The sequence below is a fragment of the Bidens hawaiensis genome, unplaced genomic scaffold, assembly GCF_021521415.1.
Source record: "Bidens hawaiensis isolate Kalapana, Puna unplaced genomic scaffold, B.hawaiensis_p1.1 tig00012999_1, whole genome shotgun sequence".
In the NCBI taxonomy this organism is placed as follows: Eukaryota; Viridiplantae; Streptophyta; class Magnoliopsida; order Asterales; family Asteraceae; genus Bidens; species Bidens hawaiensis.
The window spans coordinates 237,180-254,783 of NW_027492089.1; the positions used below are offsets into that span (position 1 = coordinate 237,180).

Below are 17,604 nucleotides of genomic sequence, written 5' to 3' on the forward strand. Positions count from 1 at the left end.
TAATTAAACCTTAAGTATATTAATGCACCTTCAAAATTTAAATATCATTAACTAGCATTGAATGTTTGTTTAAATCCTGATATTTCAATAGTTGTTTAACCTGTTACTTACTCGCCTAACAATATTTGATATATAATTTCAAATAATAATGTATTTTTATCCACCATCACAACACAACCCTCAAGTTTCACCAACCACTATAATATGGTTATTTTTTTTAATGTTTCTTAAGCTATCCAGTTGACAATCCTATTCATAGTGTTTCTCATCATAAGATCTACGTGTGTTCTGGACGTTTACAATATTGGATTTATTTCCCGTAAGTAAACCGATTCACATTTTAATAATGCTTTTTTATTATTTATAGACTTTTGTTCGATTCATCCCTAATTTGTTTGTCAAGACTCACAGCCACAGCCACATGGGATGATTCTGAAGACTTGTCCTCCACAACGCCAATCGAGCATTACCCAGGTTAGCTTTGTTCATCCACTTTAATGGGATGAGTTCAGTTAAATTAATATAAAAATAAAAACCCATTGACTCTTTAGTACTTGCTGTTAAACGAATTTAATGTCTTGTTAGTTCAATCTTGTGTTGCAATAGTGTGTCGAAGAAGTTGGAATTAGGTTTTATCACTTATCGAGTAAATACTCACTATAGTTATAATCCCTCTGTAGGCTATAAAAATTAACTGGAATAAGAGGATGATTATTGTACAAAATACATTATAGGAAAATCCCACATCCGCCGTGACAAGGAGAGATTTATGGTTTATAAAAAACACGTTTTGGACTTAGTTCGCAGTTAAGCGTGCTTAGGTGGGACCAATAGAGTTCATGGATTTGGCAATCCATCGGGGATTAGTGGTACGAGAGGCTGGATGTTGCATTGTTTGTCAATAACATAGTCTTTTTAGGTTAATGTTTCTTTTGAGACTTTGCATGTTTTAGACTACAATAAGGACAATTGGTCTTGATTTAGAAGTGCATTCGGAGTGTTGTATTTGTACATGTATACATAATATGTCACGGGATCGTGTAGTTCAAGTACCAAAAGAAAAGACTTGATTTTGTGGAAGTTTTTCTTGTTAAGAAAAAATTAATGAGCTTGGCACGAGCTTTAAATAAGCCGAGCTCGAATTTTCAGCTTGATAAAGTAAGCGAGCCGATCACGAGCCAGCTCGCTTATGTACGAGATCGCGCTCACCTTGGCTCGGCTTGATTACAGCCATATCTGTCACGGGATCATGATTCATGTAGTACAAGTACCAAAAGAAAAGTCTTAGCGGAAGATTTTCTTGTTTATTCTGTGAATTTCTAACTGTGAGTCAGCAGAACAACATTTTGACCTTATAGAATGTTAGCATCCAACTATCCAAGCACTAAAAGAATTGAGAAAATGTAAAAACCTTGTACAACAATATATATTATAATGTTATCAAAATTGCAGGTCCCTGCATGGTGCCAATATCTCTAATGCCATCACCTGGCTATCCTAATAACCTTTATGGCATTGGATATTTGAGATCACACGTCTCATCTGTCACTTTTTCATCTGACCTGTTAAGAACTTCATACTCTTTCCGCAAGACATTATATACTCGGTTTTGGATCTTCCATTTGACACAACCTTTTTTCCTCAAGGATTCAAAGTGAGTAAACTTCTGATTTTAACAAATTGATGATATCGAAATGCTGCATTTTTATTGTTGATTATTTTGTTGTATAGGAGGATGACGTGGCATATAAGAAGCAGCGCAGATGGCGGTGGTTTTAACCCCTCGTCCACAAATAATAACAGCAACGGGACTAGACTCATAAGGGCGATACAGGCATTTCAAAACAGACTAAGTGCAAGATTTAAAGAGCTAAGGAAAGATCTTCCAATGAAACTTCTGTTTTTCTTGACGGGTTTTTATTGTTCAACGGCGTTCGCGACAGTTATAGGGCAAACGGGTGATTGGGATATATTGTCGGCTGCGTTGGCTGTGGCTGTGGTGGAGGGGATCGGGGCCCTTATGTACACGGGTTCGGTTCCTTTAGTCAATAAGGTAAAGAAGATAATCACCATGTTTAATTATTGGAAAAGTGGGCTTACTATGGGCCTTTTTCTCGATTCTTTCAAGTATTAAAGATGCCTTGTTACTCAAGAAATCATCAAAATTTCATTCATTTCGGCTCTCCAAGTACAGGATGGCGGATGACCTAAAAGATGTGATTTTTTTGAAGTGAGTATCTTGTGGCTCAAGAAATCTTGTAGACTATTCTTATAGTGAAAAATGTTAAACAAGGCTTTCAAGTGCAGCTATGACCAAAAGATAAAGAGGGCATGACATTGGATATATATTCTGATTTGCGGGTCGGTCTAACCTGTTTATTGATATTTCAACTCGAGCTGACGTGCAGAACATGATGAAGTTGTATGGCAGTTAATCTTTGGGTACATGTGATCAGTAGAAAACTTTTAGCTTCAAAGGTGTTGTAGCACATTGTTGATTAACAGATGACTTGTTGGAAGGATTTATTTGTATATATTACAGTAGAGAAACATGTATTTGAAATGCAAAACATACTTGTTTTAAATATCGTTAAAGAGTAAATTGCACTTTTCGTTCTTTATGTTTTTGTATATATTACAGTAGAGAAAATATATTTTTTTAATCCGAAAGGAGATTTAAACATAGCATCTTGTTTATAACATCCTAAAAGAAACCAAACAGCTCATATAAAAAGCAAGTCTACTGCACATGACTCTGTTATTGATCACTACAGAATTGGTTTGCATTCAACATATGCCAACATGCTTCATATTATTGCAAATAAAGTCCAAGTCAACAAGCTTGGCTAGCGGCGCAAGTTGTTGCCTGCTGAACCTTCAATATCCGGTGTTTGACCTTTTGCTTCTTGCATTTTATGTTTCTGCACAAGCCAAGTAGTTAATGTGATTTTCAGACTTTTTGCATAAAGCACTTTAACTTGTGAGTTCAAGTATACCTTCTTTCTTTGTTCTGTTCATTCTGGTTAATATTCCGGTATATAGTTCGGTTTTTGCTCACCTCCGGTTCATACCTTCGTTTCATGTAGATAAGTAAAAATGCTAGCCCAAATTTGATATTAGTTATTAACCGAACCAAAAAGCGGCAAACTAAATGAATAAACCGAACCGATTAACAGAAAATCGGTGATGGATGGTTAGTTTTGGTTAACAGTTCGGTTTTCGGTTACGGCTCAGTTTTTGTTCACCCTTTGATTTTAGTTAATAACGGAACCAAAAAAAAAGCGAGAAACTAACCAAATAACCCAAACCGATTTAATGAAAAAAATTTTGGACCATTTCTCAATTTGTGCGTGTCATCCTTGGCTGTATCATTCCAATTTTATCGGATGTCCCCGAAAGGACGAACATTAAATCCATAGAACATTATATAAACCAGGTAGAGATTTTGCTTCTGGTCGATGTGGGACGAGTTGATTTGACATATCTTGTTACTTTAACTAATTGACTATTTTAATTCTTCTCTTATTATTTTTCCTTCTAATTAATTTCGAACCTGTAGATCTTTCTGCATACACGTATGCCTCTATTAAATACAAAATTAATCATTTATCCTTTGGTTAATTTATTCCATTAAAGTAACTTAAATTTATCAACCTTAGAACTATATCAAAAGTATAGGTGATGGTTATATATTAAGAATGATTTTAGTCAACAAATGTTATGCATAAACTATGACCTTAAGTATTACATTCTCTTGTTGATTAACAGATGAAAATGTATAGCATGTTTTTGTAAAGATCCTATATTTGCCTTGCATGCCTTCTTTTGCTAGTCCATTTTGTATTGATTTTCACATGAAAATAAAATAAAATAGAAGCAGACACTACCCATTTAACCACAGTACCATCTCTCTGACACGACGAATTCAAACAAATTAAAATCAGAAAGTGAATAAAAATATAGCATCTTGTTTGTAATATCCTTCAAAATATCAAACTACTCATATATTAAGCAAGTCTATTGCACATGATTCTGTTTTTATTTTTATCACCAAAAACCAACAAGGGACAACATGCACACAAGTGTTAACCAACATGCTTAATAGAGCAAATAAGGTTCATGTCAACACAAATATATAGATACTCACCCCGGCCAAAAGGTCCTTAGATAGACGCTTTAGCTTTTCAGCGTCATCTTTGACTGGTATATTCTGTGGGAACTGGCGAATCACTTTTGCTGCTTGCTGATCACCTTCAATCTCTGAAGTCGTCCCGTTTTCTTGTTGGGCATTACGTTTCTGCACAAGCCAAGTAATTAACATTATTATCGTACTTTTTGCATTCTTATACGCTGTATAACAAGTGGTAAGTTAATATTACATGTTTCTACTAATTCATGCAAGATTTGAGTAATTGTCATTAAAAATTTGTTACTGGACTTAAAACAGTTCATACCAATCTCTTCGGTGAGATGATCCCATTTGAATTTAATAATAGATGAAGTCAACTGCACATGATTCTGTTTTTATCACTTACAAAACTGGTTTGCATTCAACATGAACGATCACAATTTCAACACATTGGCAAGTAACTTCATTAAGAACCTCCAAAAACCCACATGGGACAACAACATATGCACAAGTTTTAACCAACATGCTTCATATTTTTGCAAATAAAGTCCAAGTCAACAAGCTGTGCTAGTGGCGAAGCTTGTTGCCCATTTGCCTTTTGTATCGATGTAAACACTACTTTTTAATGTGATGTATGAATAGTAACCCCGGCCAATAGGTCATTGGATAGCATCTTTCGCTTTTCAGCACCATCTTTGACCGGCTGTTTCTGAGGGATCTGGCGAACCACTTTGGCTTCCTTCTGATTACCTTTAATGATGCAGGAGCATCCGGTCCGTTAAGTCGGCCCGGCCCAAATGTTTATTTTTATTTATAAATAAGGTTGTTAGGTGTTATGTTTAGGCAGTTTTTGGATTTTGAATAACATTGTAAACCTTGAAGGTTTAGAACCTTTTGGTTCCTAGCTTTTGGCTAATAATCTATGAGTTTCTTGATTGCCATTTGACATTCGCTTCTAACTGCATCATTTAATCTCCGGTGTCTGACCATATGCTTCTTGCATATTATGTTTCTGCACAAGCCAAGTAGTTAATATGATTATGTGACATTTTGCTTAAGCACTTTAACCTGTGAGTTCGAGTGTACCTTTAATCTCTGTTCTGTTTGGTTATGGTTAATTCCGGTTAATATTTTGGTATATAGTTTGGTTTTTGGCCACTCCCGGTTCATACCTTCGTTTCATGTAGTTATAAGTAAAAATGTCAGCCCGAGTTTGATATTAGTTATTAACCGAACCGAAAAGCGGCGAACTAAATCAATAAACCGAACCAATTAACTGGTGGTTAGTTCTGCTTAATATTTCGGTTAGCATAGCAGGGGTGACCAAAACTGATCCATAACCGAAAACAAAGCGAGATACTAACCTAAAATGGTAGAAAAAATAAACTGATCCATAACCGAAAACAAAGCGAGATACTAACCTAAAATGGTAGAAAAAAATTTGGACCATTTCTCGATTTGTGCGTGTCATCCTTGCGCAGGGGCCATGCTAATCTTCTCTGTATCGTTCCAATTTTATCAGATGTCCCCGAAGGGACGAACATTAAATCCATAGAACACTATATAAACCAGGTAGAGATTTTGCTTCTGGTCGATGTGGGATGTGTTGATTTGACATATCTTGTTACTTTAACTAATTGACTATTTTAGTCATTCGCTTACTAATATTTTCGAATCTACAGATCTTTCTTTACATGTTTTGTTTTGCTATTCATTGTATGTTGAGTGTGAGTATTTGGATTGTTTCCGCCATTCTTAATACTTCGCAAAAAGCATTGTGTGTTCTAAGTTCACAAACAAATCCGAACATGCGATAAGTGAAATCTCTACTTTGTTCTCCGTGGGTCGGGTTTTGTTGTTAAACACTTAAATTTTACACTTGTTCACGTTCTTGTATATATTACAACTAACGTCCGAATCCATAAAATTTAAATTTTAGGAACCAATTATGTAATTTGCTCCAAACCACCAAATAGCAGTTGATATAGTAATAGTTGTTGTCCCTGTAATCACTATTAAACGGAAGATAACTCAATCTTTTACCATCCTACGTGTATATAAAAATATTCGATTATCTCGATCAAAACATCAACTTCTCTGTTTGTTGCTTACCCTGTATGCACAATCTGAAAGAACCAGCAACAAACTCTATAATATTTATAAAAAAATGAAAACAAATAAAAAACACTTTAATTTATTAAAAAAACAAAATATTTGAACCTGACGTGAATCGAACACGCAACCTTCTGATCTGGAGTCAGACACGCTACCATTGCGCCACAGATCCAACTTGTTTTATTAACTTAGACGGATATTATTTAAATGTTAAATGAAGAGTTACATATTTGACTTTTGAAGCAGTGAACATTTTCGAGTCGAGCCTGAGCTCGTCTAAGCTAAATCTCATCTCATTGTCGGCTTGTGAAAATGATAAAAAAAAACGGGGCATCTACAAGCCGAGTCACTCGCCCTCTACTCGACATCAACTCGTTAAAAGCTCAAATCAAGACAAAGTTAAAAAAACAAATATGCATTATAATTCAGATTTCTAAATAATACAGTGAATATTATTATTTTAATAAGTATGCGTTAACCTTTAGTTATTACGTAAACGATATTTAATATGTAAAAAAAAATGTTCTGTATATTAAGCTCATGTTGGTTCGTTTAAGCTCGCAAACATAGTGAAACACGGTATGTAAATCACAATTTCAATTATCGAAAGTGTTTCCAATATAAACCTGAGCAAGATCTTGAACTCAGGTTCAAGCTTGTTTAAGTTATGCTCAATTCGATCTTTTAGTGAGTTGATCTCGTGTAGCTTACAGACAGCTCAACATGTTTACAATTACACCCGTAATTAATTATATTTGTCTTTGTAAGAGTTTGGTCTCTATTAAGTTAAATGAGCCGATATCAAGCTTGAGCTCGAGCTTGACTCAGCTCGACTCGTTTACACCCTTAAGTTTACTAACTTTTTTTAAATAATAAAATTAATAAAAAAACAAACAAAAGCAAATGTTGATTCTCCAACTCTCTATATTGTTAACATTAACACTAGCAAAAAATCTTTAAAAATTGAATCCATCTGAAATCACAATTCTAAAAGAAAAAAAGAAGACAGCTAAGGAAATATAGGCATGCAGCTGAGCCTGGTGTTTTCGGGAATTCCCATCATCAAGTTAAGGTTTTGTAAAGCTTGACCCGAAGCTCCCTTCACAAGATTATCAATCTGCAAACAAAGTTTACAAGATTAATTAGCATATAATAAACAAGTTTATAAAAAACTTATTAAAAAATAGACTGTTCGAATAATGGGACATACGACGGATATAATTATTGCTCTCCCTGGGATGCGATCCGGGAAGATGTTAATATGACAAGCATTGGAACCTTGAACATATTTGGTGTGTGGAGCTTGATCATGTGGCAGCACAACTACAAACTCTTCCTTCTACAAAATACACAATAAAATGTTGAATTAAAAAAAAAAAAAAAAAAAAAACTGCCTAGTAAAAAGTTACCTCATAAAATCTCTTGAGTTGTTGCTTCAAATCCGCAACTGAAACCCCTGGAGCCATTTGTACATTTATAGTCGATTGCATGCCTCGGCTCTGTAAGTTGATAATTAACATTCGGTGTTAGAAGTTAGAACCAATATAAAAATTAATAATATACGAACGGTGAAGTAAGATTTACCATTGGCATAAGGGTCGGAGTAAAGCTAACGGTTACTTTTGAATTTGCAGCATCTGATAATTCTTGTTCTATTTCAGGCACTGAAACCAACTCAAAAAGACAGAAAACAACGAATCAAAACAGTCGTATTATAATACTTCTCGACTTACAACTCGTTCAAAACTTATAATGATGATGACAATAATTGGTGCAAAAATACAATAAAAACAGGTATGTGATGTTACCATGGCGAAGATGTCTTGTGATGCCATAAGAATGTATGCCTTCTGATACCTCCGTGTATAAATTTGCTTCTTTCGCACTACGTCCTGCATCGGTTACCAAACATTAAAAAACACACTCCTTGTTTACAAAGCTATATTAGGGACGAAAATGGACTCGTTAGTAACCTGCTCCACTAACTCCAGAGTTTGAGACAATAACAATATCTTTCAATTCAATAAGACTAGCCTGTCATCATAAACAATATAATAATCATTTATATTTTATTAGTGTTAAAATACTTTTAATGTAAAAAGCACAAAGAATAAAGCAACCTTGAGTAACGGAACAAGAGGAAGTAAAATAGTAGTAGGATAACATCCAGGATTTGCAACAAGACGTGCGCTTTCAATCTTGTTTCGGTATATCTCTGTTAGACCATAAACGGCCTCTTTCTGCAATTCTAATGCTTTGTGAGGCTGGCCATACCATTCACCATAGTCGTTAATATCACGTAATCTGAAATACTGCAAATATCTTTTATAATATATTATATCCAAAATAAACAATGGTGAAGAGTGAGGAACATATTATTTGCCAAACGTACCGCAGAAAGATCAACAATCTTTAACGTAGTTGGCAGACCTTTAATAATTTCCTGCAATAAGAACTAATAAGAACTGATAAATGGTGCAATTAAAAATGGTATTTATTATACGAATAACGAAAAACCTGAGTGGTCCCATGTGGCAAGCAACAAAAAACAGCATCTACACTAAAATAATCTGCATCCTTGACCGCAACTAAATCTGGCAAATCCCGCAAACATATAAACAATGCAAACAACAATTCAACAATGTGTCGTATGGTTATACTTGGGGTGTAAAAAGTTGAGGCACTCGTGACCTACTTAAGGTCGACTTGTTAAAAACTTGAATCGAACCGGGCCTAACTTAAACGAGTTCGAGCTTTTATTATGGCTCATTTAAAAAACGAGCTCAAGCCGGATCGTGAGCATAGATGAGTTTTTTATTTATATAAACTTTATTTAATATATCTATAAAAAATATTATTAGAAATAAACATATGATAAAAATTACATAATACATAATATAAAAAAGTATAATTGTAAATATATCTACTGGATAGAGAGTTTTAAAATGTTGAAAATCAAGAGACTTCAATGAATTAAGCATAGTGTACAAGTGGTTACTGCATGAACTCTTAAAACCCTTTCAAAATTCAAAATTTGATGGTTAATTTCGGCCGGACAGGTTTTTGATGAAGCTGAACAACGAAACAGATTTGAACTTTCGATCGAACTCTAAAACGACACTGTTTTGACCCGCTTTAAATTTAGATTCTTGATAACATTGCTAATAGGCAGAGAATAAAAGTCATGCTGAACCGAGGTCTTTGTTTATTTATGTCCACTACGGGCGAATTCGTCCAAAGATGCCAAAATATTAGCTCAAAGTGATGTGTTAAAAACATATGGGGTTGTAGCTTAGATTCAGAGTATTCATGTGAGGTAACCGAGTTCTTTCAGTCTACATGTGTTTACTATAAACATGAAACTATTTTCTCTCTCTCTCTCTCTCTCTCACACACACACACACACACATATATATATATGTATTAGAACGCTGAAGAACGTGGTACTTGATGATGCACATACTATCAAATCGGCTAAAAGCCACATTTAACTAGCGGCAGCCAACCTTGTTGCTGACCAGTGGTGGTGTCTTACAAGTACCCCTATTCAAGTATGAAACTCTTTTTTTCATAATAAAGTTTTTTGTACCTTCATTTAAATGTGACAAAAGTGGCCGGTCGAGTTGGTTGAGTAACCAGTCAAAACGAATCATTTTAGTACAAGTCAAAATGGGTTGGGTCAGGTTGAGTTTCATAAACATTTTTGTTTGGCTAAAAATTGTTGTCTTTTCAAATAAATGTAAGGGTATTTAGTCGGTATAGATTAATCACAACCAATTTACTTGTTTTTATGGTAGTTTATATAACTCTCATAACTTAGTAATGCAATTTTTAATTATTTTTTTTGTAACATAACAGTTTGGAGGATTTTTTTAGTCTTCTTAGGTTCTTAAGGATTGAACCATGGGGAAGTTGCTCATGGTATGTTTTGTTTTCCTCTTTATCATAAAAATGTGGCTAATATTATAATACAAGTTTTTTATACATATATCAGATTGTTTTACGCTACTAGCTTCAAATGGTCACCCAAACTACATTTTTATGGCACAAAACATCCTAAATTGTTTTATTCATTTGGATTATGAATGATAAAGTATAAATTTTTGTAATCATAGTTTCACATAACTTAAGATATATGTTTTTTTTTATATAAATAGGGGCTTGAGTTTGGTCCAAAATTTACTAATTACATAATATTATGTTCCTTTTGTTATCTTGGTTTTAAATGAATCTTTAACTCATATTTGTTCATATTATGGGCTGTTTCTGCTGTTATTTCAACATGAAAAAGACTGCAATTCAGTGTGTAAACCGGTCCATATCTGGACTGGCTTTCAGGTCAAATTGATGCAACACGTATCTACATTCATGGGTTGTTTTGTTGCTCCTGTGGCGGCTGATTTTAGAGGATTTTCCAGACCAGAAATCGGTTCTAAATTTCGGTTGCAAATAGGCGCTTAACTGTACTGTTCTGTTTTAGTTCATTGAATATAGTTTGCTGATCAGTTGACTTTCTTTCCTACATTCAACATTTTCTAGCGGATGATAGTTGACGAGCAAATCATAGTCATTTATGATCTTGTCACGAGTTAAACTAATACCAAACAAAGTTGCATCTTGCCCCCACCGCATCGCACGGGTTTCCTACTAGTATATGTAAATATATTTAGAACTTTATGAATAAAATAACTAAATAACTAAATAACTAATAAATAATAAACAAGCTAAGTTCTAGCTCGTTTACGCCCCTAGCTAACACACTCTTAATATATCATTATGCATAATATTTGCAGCAAATGCTTACCTGTGTGATCAGGTGTGGAAATACTGAAGCAATTGATTGACCGGCTTTTCTATCCGCGGTCATCAAAGAAATACTAAAGTAAGGATGGTTTGCTATGAATCTAATAAGCTGAAAACGAAAAAATATTATAGTTAAAAATTTAGCAATAAGAAGGATGAAACATTTAGTTGGTTAATGAAACAATAACTTACCTCGACACCAGTATACCCGCTCGCTCCAAGAATACCAACTTTTATAGATTTATCAGCTTTCTGAGATGATACAGCTAACATTTTGACAGGCCTTTTGCTAGATTTCAACATTTTTGGTTTATCCTATGATTCAATACCAAATATCTTTTTGACATAAGAAACTGAACACTGAATAATCTCTTTTACATTATATGTTACAACTAGTGTATAAACCTGCCTAGCCATTGGTGAGCTGCATAAAACTGGCTTGCTAAAATAAATATAAAATATAAAATTTTAACTATGAATATATACATGTATATAACTAAAAAACTAACAAATTGATATATCAAAACTGAAAGGTACCCGATACTGAAAACATGAAAAATGAATACACTGATTGGTAAAAAATGTGCATTCTAACTAGTAACTTTTTTTTTTTTCATGCAAAATGCAAAACATAATGCTTGCATATTTATTTGTTTATATGTAGTTCTTGCAATACATTTTTTTTTGTTAATACATGCTTAATATCATAGAAACATCCAAACAATTTATATAACTAGTAACTAAAAATCAAAATAAGTTATAAAAGCTAGAAAATTATTGTATGATATGAACCTCAAACCTGGAGAAGTAGCCTCCATCCGTAAAAAGCGAACGCATAGCAACCATGGAATTCATTTTCTAGAAAAAAATAAATATATATATATATATGTTAATGGCATATTTCCCCCTACAAACCCCTCGTTAAATGCATATATACCCAACCCACCCAAAATTTTAAATGCATATTTACCCTCCATCCTTAATCAAAAAAATTGCAAATTTACCCATTATGCTTTATTTTATTCAGAAAAGCAAATAAGCAAATAATCATGTTTGAGTATCATAAAAACACTTCTAGGCTTTGCGTTATGTCGTGTGTTAAAAAGACGGTTTCCAAAAGCAAGAAATCTAAACCTTTTGTTTTGCTTTTTCTTTTGAAATACCAAATTACAAATATACCCACCGTTCCATTATCTGTAAAACTATGGCTGTTCACGAACCGAACGAATTGAGTTTAAAAAAGCGATAGATAATTTATGCTTGAACTTGGTTTGGTTTGAAACTTGGTTTTGCTTGATTTCGTATAAAGTTTTAAATTTTAAATTTCTAAAACTCCAATCTATCATTAATTCAAGACTCTCGGTTCTAAAATGTATAGAACTCTCTTGAGTTCCTAAATCACATACAGGGATCCTAGGGTTTGGGCTTTTGTCGACAACCGATCAATTGATTCTTCTTCTTTTAATCGATAAAACCCAGCCGGAAGTTATGTCAGTCCTTTTGATTGTGATTGCTCATCGCAGCCTGTCTCTTCTGTTCTTCTCTTTTGTTGCTTACATTAAGGACCCTGTAAGCGAATTGTTTCAATTTGTGTAATATTTAGATAATAAATTTGATCTATGTCGTAATCACTCTTCGTGTATCGAGTTCTCATGATTCTGAGGCCAGTTTGTTTGTATCTTTGAACGCATATACAAGTATAGTCCCAGTTTTGTTTATATGATTATAAAAATTTTATCAAAGAAAAGAACAATTTAGAAGGTAGTTAAAACTTAAAAGTAGATTATGTGATTTTATTAACTTTTTACATATATCCTTCTTTACTAAGTTATATAAAGATAATCCATTAGCATTATTATAAAACTAAACATGTATTTTCACACCGATGAATTGAAACTACTATTGTGTTCTTTTTAATGTACTTTGTAAACTTTCACATAAATAGCATCAATTAGTGGTTATGAAAGCTTACAGTGAAGTTGAGGCTGGATTTGCATTCTCATTTTGTTGTTCAAAGCTATGCAGGTTTGGTTCAAATCTATCAGGTGTTTCAGTGATGTTGTGTGCTTGCATTAACCGGTTAAAGTTGACATCTTTTGTGCATACAAATTACAACATGCGTTCCATGGTGAATTCAACTGATAAGGTAAGTTAGCATGGCATCACATATCAATCTTGTTTATGCCAAAGAGTCTAAAATTGCACTCTATGTGAATATTTTTTATAATGTATACACATGTATGTTATTGCTAGGTAGAAGCAGAGTCACAAAAGTTGAGTTATCTTATGATGTGGACTTCAATATCTTGGTTTTTTTCATGGTCGATTGTACTTTGTGTTAAAATGCTATCCTATTTAAACATGTAGAAAGATAACTAATGATCACATATGGATGATGAAGGTTTTAGACACAATCAGCAATACGTTTTTTTTAGATATTTGGCTGTTGAAATTTGTTGACTAACCATAAGTTATTTGTCAATCTTGACCTTTGTTGGTCAAATTTGATTTTAATGTCGAGTTCGACTATCTGTGTCAAAAGTGACTTTTGGAAACAATTGGCTTAAATCTGAACTAAAATAACCAAACACAATTAAAAATCCGTCGGGTTTTTTTATTTATTTATTTTCAGAATCCAATTTCTTTGTTCGGTTTTGCTATCAACCAAAACCAAAGAAAAAATGAACCGAACCGGAAAAACCAATTTTAGATTATTATTAGAAAAACAAATACATGATGTAGCCCAAACATATTAGGTCCAAAAGTAAAGTTAGGCCGAATTCATTATTATGGTCCAATTTTATCGACCTGATTTTTTTTAGCTTATTTTTATCATACTGCGGTCACACTCGAGTGGACATCAAAGTTGCAACAGTTGGTTCTCAGGTGTAATTGGGCCTGTATCATTCGTTAAACGAGTTAGTTGTTTGACCTGTTAATGGGCTGCAAAATTGTTGCTGTAAACGGACTGCAGAACAGGTAATTAAACCTTAAATATGTAATACTCTAGGCTGCATAATTTGGGGCTTGAAAACTCATACAAGACTTGAATATAATTGTAACTGTTAAATGGCTTCTCTTTCTGGTTAGGCATTTCAAAACTGTTATATTTTATTAAAGACTTGAAAACCAATTTGTAAACAAATTTTAAGCATATTGTTTAAAATGTTTTTCATTTATGCTAGCCAATTTTAAGTAGTCAAAACTCAAAAGTTTTCCCCATTGGTTTGGATTAGTAGTTTATTCGTATTTTATATTTTGGAAAACTTTAATAAAGTTAACCTTTCAAATACAACACACAGATGAATATATCGATTGCAAAGAAACTGACACCAATTTCATTTCTTTATTGTGCAGGTACACCAATGGCAGCTAATGGAATGCACCAATCTGACAAAACACACCATCCAATATGTAATTATTATTAAACATAGTAATGTTGTTTTCAGTTAAGTTCATGTATGTTCGGATAATGGTTACTCGAAATTGATGGTTATTTTAATTATCAGTGTATGCTAAGCCAAAGTATTAGATTATGGTTAAAGTGGAATTATTAGTGTATGTTAGGACAAAGTTATAAATTCATGAAAAAGTGAACATTTGGGCCACAAGTTTGGTACGGGTCACATACTTTTTACTAATCGAGTTAAACTTTGAATTCGGATCATCTGCTTACTGGTTCAAAGACACGCTGCTGCAACGCGCAAGTCAAAAAATTAGAGAATTTGAATTACCCTTCCCTACCTGGTATAAGTTAATTATATTTTGCATTTTGTTTTTGACCGACAATGTATTTTATTCCGTAGATTTATTTATTTTTTCCCTAACATTATTAACTTTTCTTTAGAAGCATCAAAATGAACATGGTGCAACTGATAATTTTAAAGATGACGTTGAGAACAAATTGTATCTGTAACCTTGGTTTTATGTTTTTTTGTTTCTTACAAATCAGTTTTATGAGCATACAAATTATTTGGGTCAACAAAGGTTGATCAGGAGGTTTGTTTCGCCTCAATACGCACATATCTGTAATTTTGTTTATAAGTTGGTTAGCATATTGAAAATTTGTTGAAGGTGAACTGGTGAAGGCTTCTCACACCATATACTTTGCATATATACGAATTCATAATCATGTATATGGTAGAAAGCCAAAATAACATTGGTTCTTATTCTCAAGTAGTCCCAGTGTAGGAGTCACTTCTATGTTCGGACCCACTTGGAGTGAAGCTAGCATTGACTTTTGAGTCAAAATGATAGTGTAAATCTTTGACTATGAATATAACCCATTTTTGTTATATGTTTTTGTTTTGTTTTCGGGTAAACTAACTCTTTTGGGTCAAAAAAGATTTTAACGTATGTACATATATATATTGGCCAAAAAGAGACGAGTACAAGAATAAGTAATTAAAGATTTAAAATAATACAACTACAAGATTGTAACATCGTCATGATTTAATTATTCTCTTTAAAATGCTTACAAGCAGAGGTGTGTAGTTTTCTTTCTATTAAAAAGCGAGATAGCTAACTTTTATATGTATTCTTTTCAGATAATATAATATAATATAGGGGGCAAGCAAGATAATGACAACATTAGTTTAATAAGTTTATATTTTATTTTATGTTTGATTAGAAAAAATATGTATTATAAGTTTAGTAAAAAAAAGTTTTCTCCGGTCCCATAAGTTTAGTTAATAAAGGTGCATGCCAAAATCTAAGCCTCTATTTTCAATATAGTTTTATCCGCAACCAAAGATTTTATAAACTATTGCTTTTGAAACCAAAGATCTTGTAAAGATATACCCAACGTTGGCACCGTAACGAACCTAAATACTACCAACTAAATTTCACTCATATAAGTTTTGTTTAAAAAGGTGTGGACCACATTACCACAATATAAACCAATATTTTCTATACAGTTTTTGTTGCAACCAAAGATTTTATAACTTTTACTTTTGTAACCAAAGATTTACAAAGTTGCATACCAACTTTAGCATCATAACTAAGCGAAATGCTACCAACTGAATTCTTGTTGCCTCCCCGCCGCAACGCGCCGGCACTCATACTAGTATATATATATATATATATATATATATATATATATATAGGGTAATGATCCTAAGAGAACCATTTGAAAATTGAGAATTTGAGAACTATTTTGGACCACTAAAATGGTTCTCAAAATTCTCAATTTCAAAAATGTTTGTTTTTTTTACTGCTATTCGAACCCAGCCCGAACTGCTCATTTCCAAACTGATCCGAAATCGGACGAGCAACTTCCGAGCGAACGAGCGTCATACGACTAGCATTTTGTAAATACACTTACTTGTATTTGACTCGCAATTGAATGACTCACTCGGTTTCAGCCGGTGCCACTTTCGAATAGCAGTCAGAAGGTTGGAGATTCAATTGTTTTGTGGTTATGTTATTTTTTTGTTAGGGTATAAATTTATTTAAAAAAAAGGGTAAATATGCGTTTTTGTCTAGTTAATTTATTTCCATAATAATAACTTAAAAGATTATGAATTTAGCCAGGAACCCACCCAGGTTCGATTCTTGTCCCACCAGAGGTACCAGTGTGATGATGGTATACTAGGCGAGTAGTTGGCTTTTCACTAGTTGGATCTTTGAACTGAACGGGTTTTATCTCATTATATTGTCGTGCCTTCGGGAGAGTGTTCACGGGCGTTGGCCTTAGGTGAGGGTTTTTACCGGATCGAAAGACGAGTGTATCCCGATATGATGAATTTAGTCAGTAACCCAATTGCAGGATTCGTTGGTCATTAAAGAAAAAAGAAAAAAGAAAAATATGAAAAGATAAGTGAAGGCGAGTCGTTTTGACCTACCAACCCGCTCTTCTTTATCGCAACCCCTCATTCTGGCATTTCAACTAGGGTTGTCAATTTATGAAACGGGTCTGTTAACATGACACGACACGACACGGGTTTTAACATGTCTGGGTTTGAGCTTAACATGTTTCGTGTCTTAAACAGGTCCACCTTTTTAAGACATGTTAAAATTCGTGTCCTAACAGGTTAAAGACATGTTAATTTGTTAGTAACATGTGTAGATTTTTAATTTAAAAAGATAAATAGATATACACTCATGAAGTCCTAAACCTAAAGACATATTTGTATACGACATTTCACTCATGTCCGTCAGAACCCACTATTTATTCAAGTATGTTAATATTATGTATTAATTAAGACTTTTTCCAAAAAAAAAATTGTTTCATTGCACATGTATTATTCATTGTTTGTTTAAACAGGTCCCTTAACAGGTTTTAACAGGTTAACCCGTTACTAAACAGGTTTGTGTTAGTGTTTTGAAAAAAATGACATGATTAGTTATCATGTCGTGCTCGTGTATAGTACAACATGTTATCGTGTAGTGTCCGACATGTTATGATAGTCCTAATTTCAACTCAAGCTGATACAACATGATGGAGTTGTATGGCAATCAATATTTTGAGTTCATATGATTAGTAGATAATTTTGTAATTTGAAAGGTGTTATAGCACATTGTTGCTAAAAAATTGTAGATGAGTTGTTTGTAGGATT

At 33.3% G+C, this 17,604-nt stretch overlaps 2 protein-coding genes, 2 non-coding genes and 1 pseudogene across 4 annotated transcripts; 1 reads left to right on the forward strand and 4 right to left on the reverse strand.

Annotated features, from left to right (window-relative positions):
- The first annotated feature begins 406 nt into the window (after positions 1–406).
- Positions 407–2,570, forward strand: LOC143542865 (uncharacterized protein ycf20-like). The gene is made up of 3 exons (XM_077035341.1): positions 407–474; positions 1,453–1,654; positions 1,732–2,570. The coding sequence occupies exons 2-3, from the start codon at positions 1,461–1,463 to the stop codon at positions 2,132–2,134; spliced, it is 597 nt and encodes a 198-aa protein (XP_076891456.1). The 5' UTR covers positions 407–474; positions 1,453–1,460; the 3' UTR covers positions 2,135–2,570.
- A 751-nt stretch (positions 2,571–3,321) lies between these two features.
- LOC143542915 (U6 spliceosomal RNA) lies at positions 3,322–3,402 on the reverse strand (annotated as a pseudogene).
- Positions 3,403–5,564: 2,162 nt separating this feature from the next.
- Positions 5,565–5,667, reverse strand: LOC143542909 (U6 spliceosomal RNA). The gene has a single exon (XR_013136974.1). It is a non-coding gene; the product is annotated as a U6 spliceosomal RNA (small nuclear RNA).
- A 677-nt stretch (positions 5,668–6,344) lies between these two features.
- TRNAW-CCA (transfer RNA tryptophan (anticodon CCA)) lies at positions 6,345–6,416 on the reverse strand. Its single transcript has one exon. It is a non-coding gene; the product is annotated as a tRNA-Trp (tRNA).
- A 759-nt stretch (positions 6,417–7,175) lies between these two features.
- LOC143542889 (putative N-acetyl-gamma-glutamyl-phosphate reductase, chloroplastic) lies at positions 7,176–16,461 on the reverse strand. Its single transcript, XM_077035361.1, has 13 exons — positions 16,371–16,461; positions 11,840–11,905; positions 11,240–11,362; positions 11,050–11,156; positions 8,762–8,849; positions 8,637–8,687; positions 8,365–8,556; positions 8,218–8,278; positions 8,053–8,136; positions 7,829–7,908; positions 7,654–7,743; positions 7,455–7,583; positions 7,176–7,361 (listed from the first exon to the last, which is right to left on the reverse strand). Exons 2-13 carry the CDS (start codon positions 11,900–11,902, stop codon positions 7,254–7,256), a joined length of 1,176 nt encoding a protein of 391 aa, XP_076891476.1. The 5' UTR covers positions 11,903–11,905; positions 16,371–16,461; the 3' UTR covers positions 7,176–7,253.
- Positions 16,462–17,604: the final 1,143 nt, after the last annotated feature.